General features: G+C 38.4%; 2 protein-coding genes across 2 annotated transcripts; both read right to left on the bottom strand.

Moving 5' to 3' along the window:
• Positions 1 to 2,078: 2,078 nt before the first annotated feature.
• On the bottom strand, positions 2,079 to 5,150 carry LOC145777629 (G patch domain and ankyrin repeat-containing protein 1 homolog). The gene is made up of 2 exons (XM_082589066.1): positions 4,677 to 5,150; positions 2,079 to 4,226 (listed from the first exon to the last, which is right to left on the bottom strand). Exons 1-2 carry the CDS (start codon positions 5,148 to 5,150, stop codon positions 3,645 to 3,647), a joined length of 1,056 nt encoding a protein of 351 aa, XP_082445192.1. The 3' UTR covers positions 2,079 to 3,644.
• Positions 5,151 to 5,241: 91 nt separating this feature from the next.
• On the bottom strand, positions 5,242 to 6,978 carry LOC145773499 (26S proteasome non-ATPase regulatory subunit 7-like). Its single transcript, XM_082584806.1, has one exon. The coding sequence runs from the start codon at positions 6,911 to 6,913 to the stop codon at positions 5,927 to 5,929; it is 987 nt and encodes a 328-aa protein (XP_082440932.1). The 5' UTR covers positions 6,914 to 6,978; the 3' UTR covers positions 5,242 to 5,926.
• Between the last annotated feature and the right edge of the window lie 18,902 nt (positions 6,979 to 25,880).

The following is a 25,880-nucleotide window of genomic DNA, read 5'->3' as shown; positions in this document are numbered from 1 at the left end:
CATTTACGACATCTGCTTCAATCCTGTCAGGAGTTACGTGTTGATTTGAGCAGGTTGTATATGGGCCGAGTGATGAGAGCACCTGCGCAACACTTAGAACGAACTATAGTAAGCACTCGGCTGCAACCTACGTCTTGCAAGAAACGCATCGAAGATTAATCTTAGTTGGTTTTAAATCTTTATCCTCGGACTGACAAAGCCTAAAGTTATTCCTGGTAGTTTCGCATACTTGAGGAAGCTTTTGACGCAGAGCCGGTTACCGAGCTTGGCAGAGTGAAGTTTCCGACTGTTATTGCCGGGGAATTATTCCATTCATTAAGTGCCGTTGAATGGATAGCAGCCATGAAATGCGTTGCTCAAGCGCACACCCCGAGAGCCGCCAGCGACGATTGATTGAGTCGGGCGCTTAACCACTGAGTTTTTTGATCATACGATCCACTTCGTCATTTGTTTAAAATAAGCAAGGTCTTTCCGTGACAAGATTACTTGAGTAGGCCTACAGGCAGATAGGAAGAATTAACTTTAAAAAATCGCATTTAACGATAAGTCATTCCTTATATAGTTATCGTATTGATCAGCCCTTTCACAACTTAAGCACGAAAAAACCTATTTGTTGCTTATCTACTGAAAAAAGGCTGCTGCTGATTCGTATACAACGCTGGCATTTGTCAACAATCGTATTTCTTGACATTATTTATTCAGCAAGAATAAAAACACAGCATTTCAACCGTAAGCTTTATGCCACCTACGGTTCCATGCTGCACAATTGTCAGGCGCAGACCAAGCATAAATAGAAAGCAAAACTGCTAAATACTGATGGAAGGAAATCGATGGAGTGAATGTAAAAGCGAAAAAAATCTAAAACAGTTTAGGCATACCAATGGAAATACAGTAGCAGTGAATTACGACTGAGAATAAATTGTTTTATAAAGTGAGAGGGGATTAGACTATTATGCCAACAAACGTAACTTAATTCTTTCAATTTAAACATGCGCGTGTGTGTGTACTTTGAAGTTCCACTCGCCGCACACACAGAAGGATCAGTAGTAGCAACATATGCTTGTCTAATAAAGCATGGGTCTCATCTTCTGGATCCACATCGGTATGGCAGTGGCGTAGCCAAGGGGGGGGGTTTTGGGGGTTACAACCCCCCCTTTGGCACGCGTGTGACGTCACGATATTGAGAATGATGGTTTCAGTCTAAAAAAAATTGCCTAATTTTAAACAAAATAGCATTAAAAGAGCAAGTTTTGCCAATACCAAACATCTCAGCCAGGAATTAGCAACAAGAAAACATAGAGACTTAGCTTTATTTCCGAAAAATCCCGAAGAAAACATGATCTTATCCTTTTGCTATGCCACCAGACACCACCATTTTACAGGAATATTCGTAACCATGTTTTTGTTGAAAATGCTCTCAGAATGCACCAAATTCAAAGTAATTTTTCAAAATTTTCTGGGGGAGGCCCCCCAGACCCCCCGCCGCTGGGTCGTCGAAACCCTCCCCCTTTCAAAATTCCTGGCTACGCTACTGCAGTATGGCATGAGTCAGCAACAATTCTATATTTGGTGGTAAATTTTGTTGCTTCCATCCGTTAACTTCAGCTTTGTTTTCAACTTCAGCTTTGTCGATGTGAAGGCAATCGCGGCACGTGGATGTCGCTATAATAGCATCTGGACTGGAAGCCAACCGCTAGATCTCATCTTGCACGGCAAACAGGGTTGCCATATTGGTGGTTTTAACGCCAAAGGTTAGAAACTTGATGTTTTTTTAATACATTTTCAGATTAAAATATGGCACAGTCGCAACGCCTTAGGCCAGTGGTTCTTCACCTGTGGGTAATTACTTCCAAAGGGGTAATGTTACACTTTTGGGGGATAATTTAGATTTTTGTTTTTTGGTTACATTCCACTAACATTTAACAAACGACTAGTCGGCATCTGTAAAGTTTCCATTTCAAACCTGATGTTTTGTTAATAAGCTAACAGCGCTTTGTTGGGGGGGAAGGGGGGGGAGAACAGTCAGTTGAACAGTCAGGAGAACAGAACAGTCGAACAGAACAGAACAGTCAGAACGTGTCAGTTGAACAGTCAGGAGAACAGAACAGGAGAACAGAACAGAGAACAGTCAGGAGAACAGAACAGTTGGGGGGGAAGAACAGTCACCTTCACGCGGTCCCCCCTGTAAGTAGCATCATAAAAAATGCGAAACGAAGACTGTCAAAACCGAACCTCGACCCGGAACGCTCAGTACAGGACCCCACGAGAACCGCTCTTTTCAGAGCGCGGCAGTTCCACTGTCGACAAGTACCGTCGTCCCACCATCTTACAGCTGAACGCTGAGGGCATCACATCCAGCAAGATTGATGTGATCGAGCAGCTCGCTCATAAGGACCGAGCTCTTGTCATCCTCCGTTCAAACGAAGAAGAAGAAGCGCTTTGTTAAAACAAATTTTTTTACACAATTTACAATGCTGGGAAAAATTAAAGAAACGCCAAAAACATACCAAAATGCCAAATTCAGAGTAGCCTGCTAGACGCATTAAAAACGCTCAAATTTCTAAAATTTGGCATTAAAACCGCCAATATGGCAATCCTATTTGCAGTGCAAGATGAGGCCAAGCGTTTGACATCCAGTTAAGATGCTATTATAGCGACGTCCACGCGTGGAGGTGGATCCGGCCACTCTCAGTACCGGGGACATCAAAGGATTAAAACTGGATAAGTACTACAAGGCTTTGCATGTTTGCAAGGCTTATTTCAAATCGATTTTGTGTCAGTGTAAACCAATGTTTGTTGTATGTAGCTTATGCTGCATATCTGTTGCATGACAATCTTCCAAGCTCATTCCCGGACCTGATAACGCATCACAGGAGAACGTGACGAGTTTGCAGCAGTCTATTGGCATAGAGACCGATCAAAGTTGCTACACCCAATGAAAAAGTGTAGAACAAGGCTTTTCAAGGTTGTCAATTCATTAGCAAACAAGTGACTGCATATTCGCAAATTTGTTTGTCGTATCCAGGCTTACGCCCGGTGGTTGAAGATTTAGATTAAGTGGACGGGAAGGCAAGGAAGCCAATCTTCGCAAATGACATGTGACTTATGAACTTGCTTGGGTTGAATGAGAATGTTGATAAGTTGGCGAAAGCGAATGGAGTAAGATGGTATGGGCATGTTTTGAGAAGGGATGAAGATGATGTTTTGAGAAGAGCGCTGGAGTTGCAAGTGGAGGGTCGTAGAAAACAAGGAAGACCCAAGAAAACGTGGAAAAGGCAAGTTGAAGAGGAAAGCAGCAAGGTGGGCTTGACAAAAGAGGACGCATTAGACAGAACGACGTGGAGGCAGGTGTGAGAGCGATTGCGGCACTTGGAGGTGAATCTGGCACTTGGAGGTGAATACGGGGACATCACCGGATTTAAAACTGGACTACATGATGCTTGAAAAATTTCATGCAGTTTCAATTTGCACCACAACCAGAAAACTGGACCGAAATGGATGAAGAATATTAAAAATACGGGCGGCGAAGTTAAACGTCAGCAAATCATTGATTTTGCAAAAGATGAATTACTAAACATTTCACCACTGTAGGAAATCTTACTAATATTTAACGAAATAATAATGAAATAGTGCATTAGAAAAATTCAATAAAAAGATCTACGAAATTCCGATTCAAACAATTTTTGTTCATCTTCTTGCTTTTTTACCAAATGTTTATGTTTTGTAGAAGGTTTAACTTTAGTTATAGAGGTTCTGTCATTGCTACCAAAATGAGTGACTTTGGCCTCCACTGGTCTACATCCGAACCCAGCGCGATCGCGTTTCAACACGGTTTTAACAGGATATTTCTGTCCGGAACCGCTTGGACCAAGTCCGCTATTTCCGTCCCATCCGTCTTTCCGTAACATCCTATATCCTTTGTTGTTGTTGGTAAGATAAAAATGAGAGGAGGAGGGATTCTCCTCTTTGTTACGGACACAAAACTGATGTGAGATCGAAGTCCAGTGGTCGTTCTTTTCCTCGTCGCCGTCAGCTGTCGCTCTATAGTGAATCTTACAAACATCGCACCAGAGCTTCTCCCTCTTCACCGTTGCCCGACCACGCGCAAGAGCGACCCTGGTAGCTTCAGATTTCACAACCATTTTTCTATGTTGCAACATATGAGCGATCCCATAGTGACCTCCAAGGCATGCCAAGTCGTATGCGTCATATCCGCTTCCATCCGCCTGCAAGTGAAATGAAAAGTTGAGCAATTTACTAAAGATACAGTATTATATGTACGACGTGATTTCAAGCTTGCATTAAAAATCCCTGACTTTTACCAAAATAGGCTCCATGCTCACCAACACAAACGTACAAAGATTTGGTAGATACTTGCGCAAATGATGCACTCGAGGAAACTATATTCTTTTCAACCTTTATCGCTAATCCAAGTGCTGAGTGTCACTCCCTACCACCAATAGTGTGGAGGTTTATCAAAACGATAAAGATTTCAAACTGTAATAGTAATATAAATAGCCTACTGTAGTTATGAAAAAACTGTTCAAATATCATATGAAGCCACTTTTTCACCTTTCATATAATATATACCTAGTATGTCATGACTCAACATCATGTATCGAATCTGTCAGCCCCTTTCCCAGTACATCAAAAATGTTTTAACAGCTTCAACTAACCTCGTCTTCCCAATCAGCTCCATGAACAAGGAGGTACTTGACAATATCCTCATGTCCTCGGTGGGCTGCCATCATCAAGGCAGTCCAAGAATATTGGTCAACAGCGTTGATATCAACAGCTTTGCTCTCTATGATGCTTCGTATGTCATGTAGGCTGCCTGACTCGGCAGCTTTGAAGTAATCGTTGATTTTTAGAGGAGGGTTTCTTGTAAGTTTGGAATTTGTTGCTGACTTGAGTAATTTTTGGGAAGGCTTTTCATCTTTTGTTGTGCCGACCTTCCTTTTACGGAGAACCTTGTTCTTGGAAGCAGTGCTTGGTTCATTGATGATGGTTTCATAAATAGTCTTTGCTTCTTTTCCACTCAGCGAAGATGCACGAGATGTTTGAGGATTTGTTGGACTTTCACAAACAGACTGCTTTGCTGCGGTTACAAATTCAACAGGATTTTTTAACAAATGAAATCCCTGAGTCATGTTTAAGATCTTATGCAATAAATACTTACATTATAACAAATGTTTGACAATTTACTTCCATATGAAATATTACAAACTTCAGGTAACGCACCTAAAAAAACAAAAATCAAATATAGGACGATATACGATGAATATTGCTAGATGCACACAAGAAGTTTTTGCACCAGTTACGACATTGACATTTCTAACCGTTTGGTACAACCCTTCTTACATAGTTTCAACATTTTCAAAAGTCTTAAATACTACTTTACATGCATTAAAACACAAAAATTTTAATTAAAACCATGTGTTTACAAAACTGAGTACAGCAGCTGTAACGTTTCTTCCCTACAAGCAACACACCACTCATTTAGACCAGCAACTAACACAAACTGTATGTGATTCAGCTTAAACCAAATATATACCTCTTACTTGCCAATGATGACAAATATTATTGTTGAAGATTGAAAGTTCATAACTTCTGCATTTGCTATCATTACAAGCTTTGATATCTGGTGATAAAATATTGATAAAAGATGCCGAGACGGAATGATGTGTCAGCAACCAATTTAACAGAACAGTGCACTAGTGGAGCAGAGAAGCATTTTAAAAGTGTTACTTTTCCAATGGAATGGCATACCACATAAAGGGACTAGATTGAGACTTGAAGATATTAGTAACTTCCCCAAACAGAAGTACAATAAAGTGAGCAGCACAGCATATTACTATGTTCAAGCTGTCAAAATGAGCATTGAGCAGTATCTAAAAATTGCACCTAACCATGCAGCATAATAATTCTATTTATTTGTTGATTTGGTAATTTTGGTTGACTTTTTAGATGAAGTGTCTATCTTTTCATCTTTCTTACTGGCATCACCAGCATCTTCCTTTTTCTTTCCCTCGCCACGCTCTGCATTTCGTGTCGATACTTTGTTGTTGATGAGATTATGAAGAGCAATAACAGAACGAATCAAACATGACAAATACACAACCAGCATTTGATCATTGGTTTTAAGATAAAAAGATTTGCTAAACTCAGAATGATTGACATCAGGGAGAAGATTGAATATATCTTGCAGCTCATAAATGATGCCATGGTTCATTGGAAGTGTTCCTGTCGCAACTTTTTCAAGGTAACTCTTAATTTCAAATAACTTTGCTCCAAGACCTCTAACTCCTTGGAGTTGATTGGTGATACGTTGTGACAGAGTTCCAACAGTGACATTGTGAATGTCTCTAAGAAGATGCTCAACACCAACTTCTTCGGCTTCCTCTGCATCCATTTCACTTGGAACATGCTTGAATGTTTTTGATGTTGGCGTGCCATCATCATGAACTTCTTCCACAGCAACATAAGCTTCTGTTGGCAACCCAAGATCTTTGGGTTTAGCATCGATGATGACCAGTACAGCTTGGGAATTGTATCGCTTTACAAGTTCATTGATCGCAATGTCGTTTGAGCATAACTTTGGTCCAGTGTGATACCAACCCACAATTCTTTCTTTAGCATTGACTTTTTTGAACATTGCTGCCATGTTTTCAAGATAATCATGATCCAGAAACCAAACATCATTATCCCTTGCATCTTCATCAAAGGGAACAGCAAAGCTGTTAGAAATATCTAAAAGCATCTTGCCATCAATTTTCTTCCACTGACCAAGTAGAATTCCAACAACTCGGTTTTGACTTCCAACTTTACCAATTCTATTAAAGTGATCAACGACACTTAGAAGAACAAGAGGATGCACCACCACCTTCTCCAAAGTACTTGGAAATGCAGCCATTTTGATTATATAATTATTATACTATTTTAATATATATGAATACAGTGTTAATTATTGTTAGCAAATAAACCTTTCTGAAACATACAATGAACAGCATGTTAAGGATCATAGACATGAGATAAATTTTGATGAAAGTCTTTCTAAGGTTTGTCTCTGATTTGGCCTATTTTGCTGTGCACAATGGTTTACATGCAATGGCTGGATTCTACAGTAAAAGGATTGTTAAGTCACCACCTATATATACATATGGAATAAAATTTATTATGACAAAAGCATGCCTTGATAATCAATAACAGTTCTAAACAAAACAATTCGGGGCACCAAACTTTTCAACAAAGCAAAATTTATAAGATGAAATAGACAATGTAAGAAACGACGTCAGAAAAGGAAAATAGTTTTAGTGGGAAGCTTGGAAAGTTTTGACAAATTTAACCTTACTTTGATTTGGTTGAGAAGCGGAGAATTGATTGTTTTCATGTTTGCCCAACGACGCATTACATTTTTGCTCTCAACAAGGTAGAAATTCAATAGTTTTATTCAACTGAATCAGCAGCGTGTACTATGTTTCTCGGACTGGTATCCCCTAGGGTATGAGTTATAATAATAATAATATATGAAATGTTGTAAAGCAAAGTGCTCATTCATCTTTCAATCACGTACAGTGAACAACTACGGTAATGAAGATAATAACAATATTAAGATTAACAGAAGTATCAACAGTGATACACACGCAACTTAAGTAAACAGCTATGTAATATCACTGATATCAATCAATATCAGTTATGGCTCAGTCGGTTAGCGCGTGTCTCCTGGAACGAAGAAGCCTCAAGATCAAGCGGCGCTGATTTGACCCTCGGGGTGTGCGCTTGAGCAACGCACGTTAAGGACTGCTCTCCATTCAGCGGCATCTAATGGATGAAATGATTCTCCGGCAACAAGACTTCAACAATCGGAAACTTCACTCTGCCAATCTCGGTGACCGGGCCTGTGTCAGTGATTCAAAGCCTCTACAAGTATGTGAAACTGCCAGGATTAAGCTCTGCAAGAAGCTTTCCCTGTCCCAGGATAAAGATTCAATCAATCAACTACCCTGAAGCATTTTACTTCAAACTAAATTGCCTGCTAAAAAACACTGCCTAAAAGTAAACATGTAATGCGTCGTTCAGCAAACACGGTCACATCTTCTTATGACGAACGGAAAATTATCCAGAGAAATTTTTAAATTCCAGAAAATTAAAAAACTTTATTACTCATATTTGAAAAGACATATAACGAAAAGATACCGTAAAAAATTGGACTGTAAATTAAAAATTGACCATAAAAATGCAACAGCCTAACGATTGAGTCACGCCGGGTCAAAATTTTGTTACAAATTAAAAAAAAAGAACGCTTCCGCATAGTATCAAACTCATTCCCACTAGAACACCAGCCCGAGTCGTATCCTACGCGCCACCGAATCAGTTGAATATATTGTCGAATTTAGAACTTATATAGGCACTCTTCTCGTCTTTTGCTTTAAAAGAGAAAAAAAAACGTGCCTGTATAGTGACGTCATGACCGGTCAAATGGTGTTTCAGATTCAAAGACCGGAGCCGGTCACACAGCCACTGCCTTTTTTAAACATCAATATAACATTACTGGCAAAAATTTGTTAACAGTCTAGGCATGCAGGTTATTCTGAAAATTTTTAAGCATCAATTTCTAATTATACTTCACACAGTAGTCTACACCTACACCAGTATTTTTGTAAGCCATGTTGTATAATTCATCTACAGACACGCATTTTAAAACATTCATTTATTTTCATGGATCAAAATCCCTGGAAACTGAAACTAAGTCTTGCATCTAAACTAAAGTATCAAGCACGTTATAACATTCGTGCTTTGTCGCTTTTATCTTTTTCTAGACCTCTGCTAGGCTTGGCATAGGCATGTTGTTTTTCACTGCGATAAGACGCAGAAATTCAGAAGAATCAGAATGATTATTCAGATTTCAGAACCAAACAAAAACTAAACTGGTCATTTGGCACAGCGTTGCCAGATGCAGCCAGAGGTTGCCAGTTACAAGATAACCGAATATTGTCACCAAAACGTCACTACATGAACGTAAAGAGTATGCCGTTGGTCACAGCGGTAAACCATAATCTCTTCGTGGGAAAATTGTAACATAAGATTCCCGAATCCGTTCGTCTGTATGTAATGACCGAAAGAGAAACACTCCTTTGAAACGTCTATTCAAATTTGTATTTCTGTAAAATTAGCCACCTGGCTGTCGAAATGGGAATGCAACACCGTACACAGCTAAAACTTGTCACTACGATACAAACTAATTAGATAAAGACGGAATTTTTGTCCAGCTAGCAAGCACTAAGCCAACAGTTAAATGTGCGACTAACTCTCAAGCAACCATTTCACGAATGACCAGAATAGATAACAATATCTCAAACTCACGTAGACAGTACTGTGACGCAATAATGAAAAACATTGTCACGCAATTCAAACCGGTGTTCAAAGGTAGTGATGCAATATTTCATCAGGTCTTACGACCGATGGTGCAATATTTGGAAATTTTCTAGCAATTTCCATGACGTAAGATGCCAGCTAGGTTAAGTAGACCATAACGGTTTTATAAGACGTTTGATTTGGTGAATAATTGTCGGGAACAGCTAGCCGTCCATGCTGACACCAGTTCAGTTCAGTTGTTTTTATTTCTGACCATCATATCAAAAACAATACACGTCAAAATAGCAAAGTTCGAGAAAAGGTGCGAACGTTAAAACGTGCTTGCGACCGAAGTAAGTTATTGAGTTGAAAAAAATTTGGCACGGTCGCAACGCCTTAAGAAAAATTTAAGACATAAAGGGGAAATAAAAAAAAGAAAATATTACAAAAAAAACAAAAACAGATAAACAACATATATTTACTGTAGGCTATAGCTTTATTAGCCCACTTAGCTTTCGCTGATATATTTAAGATTTCTATGGACAGTTGCTATGAAGATCGGCCATGGTGCGTTATCAAGAGTGCTGATGGTCAGGCCCGCAACCAGCAAATATTTTCGGGAAGGGGCATTTAATTTTTATCAAACAACAAACATTAAAATGATGCATTGTGACATTTTTATGTTAATGTGGCTAGTGGCCGAGTGGTTAGCGCGTTGGGCTCGCAGTCGAGAGCCTGCATGTTCGACTCCAGCCATCCGCACTTGCTGTTGTTTCTCTAGGCAAGAAACTTTACGATAATTGCCTCTACCCAGTGATCGATTTCGAGTAATGGGTAGTACCAAATTTAAGTCATAAGTAGAGTAGACAACCGGAAACAGACATTGCAGTCGGCTGCAGCGTGGGTCAGGTGTATGTCGGAAGGCGTACACTGATGCATAGCGCTCAAGTCCGCTTTCCCGTAATGCAGGATAAAGATAAACAAACAAACAAACAATGTCCACGCCCATTGATGTACAGTAGTGTGTGGCACTACCATGTTACGGTTCAGTGGTCATAACTTATGTCAATCACTTTTTTGTTTAGTACAGCACAACCGGAAACAGACATTGCAGTCGGCTGCAGCGTGGGTCAGGTGTACGTCGGAAGGCGTAGACCGATGCATAGCGCTCAAGTCCGCTTTCCCGCAATGCAGGATAAAGATAAACAAAACAAACACTATATGTCCACGACCATTGATGTACAGTAGTGTGTGGCACTACCATGTTACGGTTCAGTGGTCATAACTTATGTCAATCACTTTTTTGTTTAGTACAGCATTAAAGAAAACTAGCCTTTGTAACCTTTTCTCATTTAGCTATGACTACCCAAGAAAGAAAATTACGATAATACAGTAATGTGTTCCGTCGATTACAAATAAAATGCAACATCTGTAGGCTACGAACTGCATTGGCAAATTTTTGTTTGTTTGTTTGTTTGTTTATCTTTATCCTGCATTGCGGGAAAGCGGACATGAGCGCTATGCATCGGTGTACGCCTTCCGACATACACCTGACCCACGCTGCAGCCGACGGCAATGTCTGTTTCCGGTTGTCTACTCTATTTATGACTTAAATTTGGTACTACCCATTACTCGAAATCGATCACTGGGTAGAGGCAATTATCGTAAAGTTTCTTGCCCAGAGAATCAAAACCAAACCAAAGCTACAAAATATTTCAAAAAATGTCTATAAAACAATGTCTTTATCCTCGCACTGACAAAGCCTTGATGGGTCATTCCAGGAAGATTGTTATAGCCTTTTGCTGCTCCCTGTCTGTTGTGGTATCTATATTAGGGTGGAGTGAAAAAAACTTTTTTTTGAAATTCAAAAAAGGGGGGTCTAGATCCCTGACAAATTGGCAAAAAACAACAACAAAACTGGTTTCGGGGAGTTGCACCCCCTATTGGCCGTGCTACCCCCCATTTTATGGGGGAGTACCCCCAAATTTCTCAAATCGGCTGTAACTTTGGAACTGCTGGTGCTAGGAACATGAGTTTGGTATCAAATGATGCAGAATCATCATATTTCTATCTGCTCTAAGAGGACTTTTTGCCTTAATCTCACTAGAAAAAAAGTTATGGCAAAAAATGTATATTTTACCATGTTTTGGACAAAAACGGTAGCGCAGGCACAAGGTAATGGGTAAATGTGTACTGCATATGCACTATGCAGGTTACAGATAACTTGGATACTTTTGCTTATTGAATTTGCAATAAATATACAGCATAGTATGCATAATATATGGTATGATACACATGACATATAGAATACAAGGGTTAATTGAGAGCATGTTGGCAGTGACAACCATGGTCTAACGGTACAGTAGTGTGACTGCTGACTGGTAATACAAAATAGTGCTCATGTCATGTATACAAACACTTGCAAGTAATAACTTTACTGCATGAGGTGGGGGTTACTAACTGGACACCTGTTCAAAGTGTAGGTGCATAAAACATGACATATAGAGCATATACTGTAGTTGGTAGACGTAATTGGTGATGGGTAGACTGTGATCTGCCATGAAATCATTGTCAAGGAAATACCAGCACACAGGTTTGATATGATCCATACTGCTGCATGTGCAATGGATGGTAGCCTACTGGCTTATCTGTAGCAAAAGTGTGCTGCAGGAAATTGCAGATAGGCCTACTGAACTTCATGACAAGCTCGCACTCGTTGGAAACGATAGTACTGCTGCAATGACTGGAAATGAACAATTGAACATGGAGCACTTCGTCATCTGAAAGAGCAACTCAAAAGACAAGTGCAGTGGGTTATTGGCTTTCTGCATTGCAACGATCTCCCTCTGCGACATATATTTACAAACTTAGATGGGACAACAAATAACCCTTCATCTTTTTCTGGAATCATAGGAAAGGAATTGGGAGCCAGCGTTTCTGCATAGAAAATTGTCCAAATCAAATCAATTCCAAATTTTCTGTGTTGCCCAACAGTGCGATCGATAACCTTAGTTCTGACTAGTATTATGGCTACAGAATATGTTGAGCTCTTCTGCTTGGGCATGTTGATGAAGACTTGCAATTTTTGTCAGTCGGGTAATTATGTCATTCAAGGTGGCAAACACTTGCTTGTAGGCTACTTAGTAAATACACATCTGCGATCAACCCTTTAAAAAGTTTCATGATCTTGTCTGAGTACTGCACCAAGGTTTGCTTCACATCTTAGTTTAAAATAAAACACCACAATTCATTATCTGATGAGTCAAAAAACTTCTTTAACATGTTGCAAAGAAATCTGTCCTTCCCAAACCAAGAAGTAAAAGAGATTTCTGGAAGGTTTTGGAACGCAATGCATTTTTTATCACCCTGAAAATGTCATTGTTGGTATGCTAGGTGATGAAGACTGCCAATTATAAAGAGAAGCAGTCCAACAAATCCATCCGTTACGTTCACAAGAACAGAAAAAGCAAAGCAAGAATAATGTTGGCTGCTCACAACAAGCAGAAGATGAAAATCAAAAGCTGAGAAAGGAAATTTCACCAGCGGTGCCACCTGCAATACGCAGATTACTTGTGCCATAGCTACTAAAGCAAAATCATACCACCAACTTGTGAAGCTTGGCTTAGTTCATAAGTCTGAGCCACCTATCATGAGATCGCTAACAGATCAACAGCTTGACAATGTCATTGGCTAACCTCTGCGGCTCGATTATCCTTGCCACATCCAAGTGGTGGAGCATCATGTCAAGCTTGTGACTGAAGCAAGAATCTGTTGTAGCTTTTGGATGAAGGTATTGGCTGATTCGTCAGAAGGTGCAACCTCATCAACTTATGAAAGAATTCAACAGCAAGAAGGAATTCCCACAAGATTGACATGTTCACCATTTTGGTTGAAGTCTCAACGTAGTACTGGTGGCCTAGCACGTGCAGCAGTATGGATCATATCAATCTGTGTGCTGGTATTTCCTTGACAATGATTTCATGGCAGATCACAGTCTACCCATCACCAATTACAGTATATGCTCTATATGTCATGTTTTATGCACCTACACTTTGAACAGGTGTCCAGTTAGTAACCCCCACCTCATGCAGTAAAGTTGTTACTTGCAAGTGTGTGTATACATGACATGAGCACTATTTTGTATTACCAGTCCGCAGTCACACTACTGTACCGTTAGACCATGGTTGTCACTGCCAACATGCTCTCAATTAACCCTTGTATTCTTTATGTCATGTGTATCATACCATATATTATGCATACTATGCTGTATATTTATTGCAAATAAAATAAGCCAAAGTATCCAAGTTATCTGTAACCTGCATAGTGCATATGCAGTACACATTTACCCATTACCTTGTGCCTGCGCTACCGTTTTTGTCCAAAACATGGTAAAATATACATTTTTTGTCATAACTTTTTTTCTAGTGAGATTAAGGCAAAAAGTCCTCTTAGAGCAGATAGAAATATGATGATTCTGCATCATTTGATACCAAACTCATGTTCCTAGCACCAGCAGTTCCAAAGTTACAGCCGATTTGAGAAATTTGGGGGTACTCCCCCATAAAATGGGGGGTAGCACGGCCAATAGGAGGTGCAACTCCCCGAAACCAGTTTTGTTGTTGTTTTTTGCCAATTTGTCAGGGATCTAGACCCCCCTTTTTTTGAATTTAAAAAAAAAGTTTTTTTCACTCCACCCTAATCTATATTGCTATGGGGCTTTATATTTGTATTGTGTATCATTGTAGCCTACCATTCTATTCTCGGAACAGATGAAATAAAAGTTTTTCTCTATCTTTACCCAGTGTCATATCTAGAAGTGAGCAATTGGGTCAAACACAGAATAAACTTTATTCACGTTATTTTTGCAAGGTCACATTAATATAGATCTACATATGATTATCGTTAAGGATCATTGACATAAGATGAATTTTGATGAAAATCTTTCTAAGGCTTGTCTCTGATTTGGCCTATTTTGCTGTGCACCATCGTTTGCATGCAATGGCTGGAGAGTCCACGTTAGGGTGGATCAAAAATGGCAAAAAAAATTCTCAATTTTAATTAGCTAGATAGGCTATGGCAAAAGTTGCCAATATATCACCAAAACACAATGTAAAAAATTGAAGAGGTTTGAACAAGTTTTTGATCTCGCCCCGCGACATACAAATTTAGGCACTCATGGGCTACATAGGCTACAAGAACTGCATGGCAATTTTTTTTCTATTTTAACTCGCTATGTGGACTTGGCAAAAGGTTCTAATATAATGCCAAATATAATGAAAATGTGTGTAAATACTTATTAACCCGTTAAGTGCGTAATTAAATTTTCGAAACTCTCCTTACTGTGCGTATTTAATTTGATCACTCGCAGTATTTTTCGTCGCAGTGTTGTTTGCTAGGATATTGGGAAACCCCCATGACGCAGCACAATACGCTTTTGTTCGATTTCCTTTTGTGTCCATTGCTTTACTTTTTCATCGACTATTGCGGAGAAGTCTCCGGCTGGACTATTGTTTTCTGGTGTAATCGCATTACTCTCAAGTGATTATACCTTTCACCATTGTGAAATTATTCAACTAGTTGTTTATTATGAAGAAAAAAATACATCAATTCACAGAACAGAATAATTTCTAAGCATTTATAGGGTACTAAACAAAGTACACGTAAGTTTAGTTTGGAAATATTCAAACTGTAGCCTACCATTTTCTGGCGCTTGTTCTAACATTAGCAGCAACACAAAACCCTATTGTTTTGTTGACTATATATTACAAAATATGTTTTCGAACACAACAAAATATTTCTAAAACTGCTTGCAACATTACATCAAAAATGAATTCACACTGACTGAACGCGCATGAATTTTATACACTGGAAGGAAACCATTTCAGAAAAAAACCCATTTAGGACGAAATCTTCTTATTTTTGCAATTGTGGTTATATTGTAGGTGAGTGCAGAAGCTACCTAATATTGTAATAGAGTGATTTAGGGATTAATGATTTCCGTCAGGCTGCAATCGTTATTGTACAAGCTTAAACTTTATATGACAACTTCCTATTAATTTATGCGCTCATACATACAAAGACTGCAAGCAATATAATGAACAGTTACAAGTTGAAGTGAGTAAAGTCACGTTTAGACTCAAATGTTGGCATTAACCGACGAGAAGCAATTCGGGCACGAATGAAGCCGTCTCGATATTTCGGTCCCCAAACTGCTTTAGATGCGTCGGTGTTACGGACAATCTTCAAATCGAACGTCACATAAAACCGTTGTCTACCTAACCTGACGTCTTACGTCATATGGACTATTGCTAGAAATAAGCAAAGATTGCATCACCTTTGTCACACCTGTGATTATGTATTCATACGATTATGTAATCATAATCGTTAAATCTTGAATTAAGTTACGAGATATGGTGTAAGCCAAATTTAACAGGTGCTTGAATAGCTTCATAATGCTTATCATTATTACGTCACAGAAGATTGATACGTGCGTTTGGGATATTGCAATCTATTCTCGTCATTTTAAAATTGCTGCTTGAAGAGTTAGTCGCACATTAAAACTCTTTTGCTTGTGCTTACCAACTAGACGAAATTTCCGTCTTTATCCAAGTAATTCTGTATTGTGGTGACAAGTTTTAGTGGCGTACCGTGTTTCGTCCCAATTTCGAGAGCCAGTGGGCTATTTTTTGCTGAAATACAATTCTCGAAAGACGTTCTAGAAGAGTATTTTATCGGTGTCATTGCATACAGACGAACGGATCCGGGAAATTTATGTTACAACTTTCCCACGAAGATATTATGGTTTTTACCGCTGTGACCAGTCGGTAACCAGCTTCACGAGCCTTTCAACAGCCTACGTGTGACATGGAAAATTGGGAAAAAATACAGTGGGGTCACATCTATCATGATGAATTGCCGGAGCTCAGCATTCGTCATTATTTTAATTACAGGAGGCTCCGTGATAGAAAGATCTATCCAGTTAATCAATTCGAAGTATTTCATTGCATCAAAATTAAGCTTTGCGAAAACTTCAAATTTTGGTATTTTTTCGCTGGGTTTTGCAGCTCTAGCTTTCATCACTCTATGCAGGCCTAGTTCTAGAATATGTGGTGGATGGTCAGTTATCATAGCCAAAATTATATTTTCCGAATGAGCAAAGTATGAGTTGCGGTGTATAACTGGGTCGATAATTTTCTTGTGCTTCTGACTAAGATATCGTGATGTGGTTATCATTTGGTGAATGTGTCTAGCTCCATCTTTGCAAGATGAGTGTGATTTTATTGTGAACCACACTGGAGCATAAACATGGATAATGAACATAACCAAGGCTTGCAGTTTCTCATACGGATTGTTATCGCTGACATATAATCTAAGGCTAAGCTGTAGTCAGCCATCGTGACTCGTCAGCGTCTGAGGGATTCAAGCATCCTGGGTTTCGCTTCGCCAGATCAATGCTACATTCACCAGTGCAGTGAAACTGGTACGCTCAATGGTGAAGATTGATGAAGGGAAGCACCAAATAATAATAAAACTAGGCCATCGCCCAATAGGATTACCGGTACTAGTCTAAGTTAACTGTCTTTTAATCTGTAATAAGCGCAGATAACTTTTATTAAACTTTGTGGAACCTGCAGTGCAAGCAAATTCCAATAATTGTACTATAAACTTCTTTTATATTTAGAATTCTTTTGAAGAATCAAATGCTGCATCAGCTAATTGCTGAGAAAGCCAGAGAGACAACAAGTATGTTAGCCATGGTGATAAAACGGCCAATTGTAAGCTATCTGTTTAACCCTATTTCCTGTGGGGGGGGTCGGTGGGGACTTGGTAGTTTTCAAAGCAATATCATTAAAGAACTACGCGATCCACAGCTTTGAAATTTCTTGACTTTTCCTAAAAATTATTCAAGTATTTATTCCACTTTAAATGACGTTGCTATTGTCTATAGTTTTAAAGATATTACATGACTTTCATAACATACTCTGATATTTTAGCTAGCTACTAGCTAGCCCTTTTGTTTTCAAATTATACGGATTAATAGGATTACTGAGCGCCGCCGTGCGTGGTCTGCGACGCAGATATCTCATGAGTTGGCTTTGTTGTAAAGCATTCAACCGTAATGATTCCGCCTTTTGTTTGCAAACTCGAGTTTTGAGTTGCTTTGATTAATCTTTTAATTACATCTGAGTTTCTTTGAAATTATCAGAGAGCATCCGATAAGCTATGCTGAAAAAAATGTAATTTTACGTTGTTTTCTATGGCGAATACATTTTGTTTCTAACTTATAACAAGAAGCAGTAGGAAAATTCTTGACAAAACTCTGTTTATCTCATAAAACAAACAGACTGATGTGGTAAGTTTCTTGATTTCTTGTCGGAAAGGAAGGAGTGCGTTCTTGACCCGCCAATAAACTTTAGCATGTACAGTACCTGTACACTTATATTCACATGAATATTTTTGGATGTTGTGAAAACGTTTTATGAAAACGAGAGACTGATGGATACTGAAAAGAACTTGACACAGACTATCTAAACTGCTTGGCTTTTGTGGAAAAACACGCGCAGCTAAATTATTGTGCTTTGACAAACATTGTGCATATTGTAGCAGCACTGAATCTTTACCTAAATGGTAATTTTGCAGTTGCTTGAGAGATTACAAAATTATGTTTTCTCTACGAGGATTTAAAAGTTTGGATATATCTTAGCAGAAACACTATTAGGACCAACTCAATAAATTCAAACTTTTCATTCAAATGTTGATCTTCAAAAGCTTATTTTCACAAAACGGTGTAGGCCTATATCTTTTTCTCCATAAATTTGGACGTTTGTGTCATTTGGAGCAAAGTTGTTTGTTGGGTTGAAAGAATCTGAAATCAATGCCTCATTTTTGTAACGTATTGTAACGCAATCTATCAGTCAGCCGTTTTTGTGACTTTTTGTTTTCGAATACATTTCCGTGACAAAAGATTGGCTTTTGTAATAACGCCTTCAACCATAAAGTTGCATTCTCTGACTGCATCTCAAACGCTATACCATACTCAGCAGTTTTTCTAAAGCATTGTTACACAAAATGCATATCTGACAAAAGAAGGGAAATATGTTGAATTGAATTATTGTTTATACGGATCGTTTTCCTTGTCTCATAAAACTAATTAGAAAAAAAGAAAGAACGATTTTTATCGTTTGGCGTAAAAATATGTATATTGAGGTTCACCTTGGTTTGCATAATGAAAATCACCACAAAGAAATGCTCGAAGTGATTTTCGCAGCTATTTGATCCTTCGCGATGATATCAATTATATTTTTATCAGATGAAACCTGTTCAAATTATTTTTTTTTTTGAAACTATGGTTCATTCAAGAATATAATACTTTGTAAATATAACTTACTTCATTTTTGTGTTTTTACTTCGACTTTTTCACAAGCAATATTTTACACAAAACAACTTCAGTGTGAGCCTACCTAGGAATGTCGACTCGATAAGTTATTTGCAACGTGAGTTGATTGGCCATATAGTAGCCTAAATGGACCAGAAAGCTGTGGCCAAAACTTGATTACTTTTTATCAAAATGTTTGCACATTGGGAACAGCAATCACTTTGTTTGAAATCAGCAAATCCCTTTTTGTCATTGGTTCAACGTCTGCAGACGTCTAAACTAACGGTACCCGGTCATTTGGTCGACAGGACGTTTGGTCGACAGACATTTGGTCGACAGGACGTTTGGTCGACAGGACGTTAGGTCGACAGAACGATTTATTTTAGGGTTAGGGTTAGTTAACTAACCACAACCCTAATCTAACCCTGACTCTAACCCTAACCCTAACCCAAAAATGAATCGTTCTGTCGACCTAACGTCCTGTCGACCAAACGTCCTGTCGACCAAACGTCCTGTCGACCAAATGTCTGTCGACCAAACGACCGTGCACCAAACTAACATACAACAAAATTGGTTTTCTGGGTCTTTGGTTGGGAAAAACATCGCTATGATGTATTGTGACGTGGTCTATCAGCCTGCAGTAGTTTATGCGCCTTTTGTTTTTGGGTGTGTGTCAATTACAAAAGATGGCTTTTGCAGTAACGCCATCAACCGCAAACTGCATCTAAAATGCTATTTCAACATTTGAAAAGAAAGAAATCTTCTAATGCGTAATAAATAACTTGACACAAAATGCATGTCCAACAAATTAGAAAAAAAATGTAGAAAACGTTATCTTGCAAATCTAGTTAACAAAATGAAAAAAAAAAAATTTCAATCATTTAGACACAATCGTGCATTTTTAAAATATCAATAACCTTCAATTTTGCCCAAGGAAAAAGTTAAAACTTTAGTGATTTTTTGTTTTTGTACGACAATAGCACTCAGCCTGAAAAAGTTTTTTTGCGAGATTTGATATCTTGCTAGATATATATATTTTTCGTATCGTTATGCCACGACTTTGAGTTTGTCACGCAGAACGGGAGTTCCATTTGGCAATGTGCAAACGACCTCTTCTATAGCCTACCAACACAATTTGACTAAACGATTATTATCACTACATTTTATCACAACTGTTTGCAAAATTGTTTCATTCAAAGTGATCATTGTTGGTAAGTATTGAAACATATCACTTTTGTAATGCATCGTGACATAGTTCATCAGTCAGGAGTTTTAAACGCTCTTTGTTTTTGGAGTGCATGATGGCCAAAAATGGCACGAGCTCCTATCGAAGCAAGTCACTACCTTTGGATAGGTTGTTGTTCAAATACCACGTGACACCATTAGGCTACCTTACTTTTCTGTATTCAATCGCTACCCAGACAGCCAATCAGACACTTTTTACATCGATTCAACGTCTTTAGACGTTCAACAATGTTAAAAACGAATAAATAGCTCCCTGAGATGTGCTGTGAAATACAAAGTGTGTTTCTTTATCATGCATACCCAAATTCGACAGTGTGAATGTGAAAAAAATTTGCTTGATTTAGTTCTAATATCAAGTAATGACAGTACGTTTGAAAAAGTGTAGACTATAAACATGTGGCTCAAAAAGAACTTGAAATAGTTTTTTTTTGTGGTGATTTTGTCTCATTCTCTGCAAATGTTGAAACAAAGCAAAATTTTTTTACAATGCCTCCGGCAAAACAACAAGCAAACGTTAGTCGACGCCAATTACGATTTCATTGAAGCGTGGACGACGTCTCCGCGTAAAGGATTAAAATGGTACACAATGGAATTAACCCGTCACACTCAATTATAGGTTAATTAAGAAGCCATTTCTCAAGTCAAATAAAAAAAATATGACCAACCATCAAATTATTTGATTTCTCAACTTGTGCTGTTGAACAAATTGCAAAAGAGTTTCGATGCTGTGTTGTCAGATAAATTATCTGCATCATGTGAAAATTTGATTGATCTATCTTGCGTAGTTTTTGAGTTACACAAGCTCAAAGTGCTAGTGTCGAACCGACCCCCCCGTCAGCAGGTCAACTAGCCAAAAAACGTCTCAGGAAAAAGGGTTAAACACAAGTGGCTTATTATGACATCATAAAACACATAAGTGAGTCAGACAGTGTTTATGCTTTTGAACAATTTTGTGGGAGACTTTTTCGAACCCGATATTAGGGAAATTAAAACCTTGCGGGGGGCGATCAAAAAACTGTCAAAACTAAAAAAAAATTTGCATATATGTTAATGGGTATTTCGCACCTTTTTGACATAGGCCCTACTAGCTTAAAAAAACAAAAAATTTGGATTTTTCGATCTACCCTAGTCCACGTGTTGTAGCGTGTTGTAGCGAAAAAAAAAATACACGCGTGTTGTAGCGAAAAATTACATTAAAAAGCAGTGGCGCGGGAACTATTTTTCTCTAGGTGGGGCTGAAGCTGTCGTAGTGTTATCAGCTTCTGGGGGGCTTCGCCCCCCAGACCCTCCTTGTGTGCAAGTACATTTATAAAACTGGTAGTGGCCATCCTGGCGCCTCCTGTATAACATAAAAGACGCCAAAACACACACATTAAAATCGAACAAATTAAAAAGTTATATGGAATCGACATTTTGTGGAAATGAGCTCTCACACGCTTCCGAAGATTGATTTTCGCTCAGATGTCGTTTTGTCTATGAACTGTGTCATGAGTTCTTTGACATCGACAGTTTCCAAAATGTTTTGGTGGACGTGCATTAACGCAAGATGAGTAACCTACCGTGAGTCTTTTTTTGTGTCATTGAGCTTCTCAACCACGTTTTCAGGCGTCTTAGAGCAGAAAAAGAACGTTGTGATGATGCAGCTGAAACCGAGAGGTAAAGGCAGAGCACGAATTTTCGCGTTTCTTTGAAAAGATCTAGTGTTTGAGGGTTTAGTTGCGATAATAGCTCAGCAACCTTTCAAACGGAGTTTGCGGTTTTTTCACTTAGCCTACAGCATCGCTGAGCAAAGTAAGTTTCGTTTTTAGTCGATGGCATCGGGTAAGCTGATCTCAGTATCAGATCTTTCCTCACCGTTTACACAGCTCAAAAGGGCCTTTTCTCTGTTGGCTGCTGTAAGCAGATCCGCCTGGTCGAATCTTCGATCAAGCTCAGCTTGAACCAAATCAAGGGCTTCGATGTATTGCCGTTTCCAAGCTCCTTCTCCCGCAGACGACAAACTATCCGATTCCTCTGTGTTTCGAAATCTTGCTGGAGTTTTGCTCACTCTTGGATCTTTTGGCGTCTTTAGGTTATTAGCAGACGCAAAGACGTTCGCTGCTTCCATAAGCTTGGAAACGAATTCATCTTTTCTGAGATTTCTGATCCGTTCGCGGAGAATGGTGATTGATTCCAAAGCTGAAGAAGCAGAGATCTTCTTGTTTTGGAGCTGTCTTGCGACGGCTTCTGCAGGCTGAAAAACTTTACCGCTGCAGGTAGGCTAATTGCAAAATAAAGCCGCATAGTGCGTGCTTGTTTTACCAAGCCGAATATGTTTGCATGTGCGTCTCCTCTCATTGCACTATCTTCTGTCATGTCGGTCATACAAGCAATATCATATATTATTGTACAAGCAATATCATATATTATTGTAATGTTCAGAAGTAGCCTACAGCATGAAATGTAAATATTACAGAATGATGTTTAATAAACGATGGACCGCCGTGTTAGTAGGGAGGGTGGCTACTGGCTACCCAGCAAACATTGATTGCTGGGCCAGCATTGGCTATGTGCTGGGTATGTTGGCACAAGGTCGGCAATTTCGTCCAACATTTTGCCAACATTGCCAACAATACGCCAACAATTTCAATACTTCTTATTGAGCGTTGAAAAAGGTCTCAAAGATTTTATTTCAGGTTTATTTGTTTTAAACTTGAAAAATACTAACACAAACCTCTTTTCATGTGGTATTGCTTCAAAACACAGTTGTGTGATTGGTTAACATCGGTCAGAAGCATTGCCAACGTTGTGCCAATTCATAACAATTTTGGCGTTTTCTTTCAAATTATGCAAATGTATGCCATCATTTTGCTACAATTTTAAATTTTAATAATAGGCGATCAATGCTGTTATTATTTTCTGATACCGTACAAGTATATTATGAATATTTAAGACCAGCGTTGGTCAGAAGAGTAGCCAATGCTTTGCCAACAAAGTAGTTTCATTTCAGTTTGTTTATGCCAAACTGAGCAGAGATCTAGAAAAAGGTAGGAGCAACAAAACGCGAACGAGATAACGTGCTTGACCGAAACAGTTTAAAGTTTCCATTAGCCTACACGTTTCCACAAAATAAACAATTGCAACGTTGGCTATATGCTGGATGTGAGGGCACAAGGTCGGCAATTTCGTCCAACATTGCCAACAATATGCCAACAATTTCAATACTTCTTATTAAGCGTTCAAAAAGGTCTCAAAGATTTTATTTCAGGTTTATTTGTTTCAAACTTGAAAAATACTAACACAAACCTCTTTTCACGTGGTATTGCTTCAAAACACAGTTGTGTGATTGGCTAACATCGGTCAGAAGCATTGCCAACGTTGTGCCAATTCATAACAATTTCAGTGTTTTCTTTCAAATTATGCAAATGTATGCCATCATTTTGCTACAATTTTAAATTTTAATAATAGGCTATCAATGCTGTTATTATTTTCTGATACCGTACAAGTATATTATGAATATTTAAGACCAGCGTTGGTCAGAAGAGTAGCCAATGCTTTGCCAACAAAGTATAGTTTCATTTCAGTTTGTTTATGCCAAACTGAGCAGAGGTCAAGAAAAAGGTAGGAGCAATAAAACGCGAACGAGATAACGTGCTTGACCGAAACAGTTTTACAGTTTCCATTAGCCTACACGTTTCCACAAAATAAACAATTGCAACGTTGGCTATATGCTGGATGTGAGGGCACAAGGTCGGCAATTTCGTCCAACATTGCCAACAATTTCAATACTTCTTATTAAGCGTTCAAAAAGGTCTCAAAGATTTTATTTCAGGTTTATTTGTTTCAAACTTGAAAAATACTAACACAAACCTCTTTTCACGTGGTATTGCTGCAAAACACAGTTGTGTGATTGGCTAACATCGGTCAGAAGCATTGCCAACGTTGTGCCAATTCATAACAATTTCAGTGTTTTCTTTCAAATTAGCCAAATGTATGCCATCATTTTGCTACAATTTTAAATTTTAATAATAGGCGATCAATGCTGTTATTATTTTCTGATACCGTACAAGTAGGCTATATTATGAATATTTAAGACCAGCGTTGGTCAGAAGAGTAGCCAATGCTTTGCCAACAAAGTAGTTTCATTTCAGTTTGTTTATGCCAAACTGAGCAGAGGTCTAGAAAAAGGTAGGAGCAACAAAACGCGAACGCGATAACGTGCTTGATACCGAAACAGTTTAAAGTTTCCGTTAGCCTACACGTTTCTACAAAATAAACAATTGCAACGTTGGCTATATGCTGGATGTGAGGGCACAAGGTCGGCAATTTCGTCCAACATTGCCAACAATACGCCAACAATTTCAATACTTCTTATTAAGCGTTCAAAAAGGTCTCAAAGATTTTATTTCAGGTTTATTTGTTTTAAACTTGAAAAATACTAACACAAACCTTTTTCATGTGGTATTGCTGCAAAACACAGTTGTGTGATTGGCCAACCTCGGTCAAAAGCATTGCCAACGTTGTGCCAATTCATAACAATTTTGGTGTTTTCTTTCAAATTAAGCAAATGTATACCATCATTTTGCTATGATTGTAATAATAGGCTATCAATGCTGTTATTCTTTTTATGATACCGTACAAATATAACTTACCGGTACTATGAATATTTAGGACCAGCGTTTTAGTTGGTTTATGTCAAACGAAGCAGAGATCTTGAAAATGGTAGGAGGAACAAAACGCGAGCGTGATAACGTGCTTGATGCCGAAACAGTTTAAAGTTTCCATTAGCCTACACGTTTCCACAAAATAAACAATTGTAAGGTTGGTTATTATATGCTTGATGTGTTAGCACTTCATTTCAGCACTTGTTTTATAATTTAAAAATACCAATAGCCTAAATGACTCTTTCATGTGGTTTAGTAGAAAAACATAGTTTCTCCAGCATATTCTGGCACCAACAACATTATGATATAAATCGTTTGTTCATATTCAATTGCTTCAGATAATTTAGTGCAAGAGATGTCTTGTGATTCAGAGGGCACTTCCAGGAAGTTTACGCTTTGGCGCCACCAATATATTGTTAGCAACAGCTAACAAATAATAAAAATAAAAACGTGGTTGCAAATTCAAGTTGCCAGGTCTTCATTTTTTTTCCTGGAGTCAACAACAGCTTTATTAACTTTCACGTTTAACACTACTATAATGTGTTTTAATATTTTGTCAGGAGCAGTCATGTTGCGTCGAAATCTCTCCTCAATTTCTTGAAGCGAGATTTCACAAAACGATCGCTACTTTTACTTTCAACGATCTGGCAAATCGTTTTTTCTTCTCCCGCGGGGCATAGAACAATACTGCAGGCACAATAATTGTTGTGAAAACTCCATTATGACGTCACTACTTAAACTTTGACTGGGCAATATGACGCGTTGAAGTGAAATAGGCAACAAAGCTTTAGAATGCGGCGATGTGTTATATCAACGTGAGGAGACGCAATTTAGAAGAAGAACTTGTTTTTTTTTATGAAGGAAGACAAAGGCCATGACTTAATCCTTTGCTAAAGGGATTATGACGTCACTCGATTCACTTCGACTGTTCAAGCATGGCGGTTGTGCGCAATACACAATTACGTGGAGAGCCGAAAGCACAATGTTTATGTGAACAGCGCTAAGAGGAATTTTCGCTTCTTGCATCGAAAATATAAAAAAATCGAATTCAATTGAAATATTACGGCCGAAAAGAGTTTTAGAAATGATCAAAATGAAACTATAGGAATGACTTACTACAATGTTTATGAAAACCTGGTAAGTGAATGTCTTTTATTCATTGAACCTGAAATAATTGTGTAAAGTCGTTTTTGTCACTAGGCTACGTTTACTCAGTTTAAAGAAAGTTATAAAACTCACTGACCAATGGAAAACTTTCATAT

Source organism: Aplidium turbinatum, chromosome 1 (assembly GCF_918807975.1).
Source record: "Aplidium turbinatum chromosome 1, kaAplTurb1.1, whole genome shotgun sequence".
NCBI classification, from domain to species: Eukaryota; Metazoa; Chordata; class Ascidiacea; order Aplousobranchia; family Polyclinidae; genus Aplidium; species Aplidium turbinatum.
The sequence above is the reverse complement of the archived record's forward strand: the minus strand, read 5'-3'. Positions and strand labels throughout refer to the sequence as shown.

Bases quoted from the DNA above. Each gene is read 5' to 3' on its own strand.
- LOC145773499 (XM_082584806.1), bottom strand. From the start codon at position 6,913: ATGGCTGCATTTCCAAGTACTTTGGAGAAGGTGGTGGTGCATCCTCTT.
- LOC145777629 (XM_082589066.1), bottom strand. From the start codon at position 5,150: ATGACTCAGGGATTTCATTTGTTAAAAAATCCTGTTGAATTTGTAACC. The intron at 4,227-4,676 runs GTTAGTTGAAGC...TTTCACTTGCAG, and splicing joins GAGCTGATTGGGAAGACGAG to GCGGATGGAAGCGGATATGA.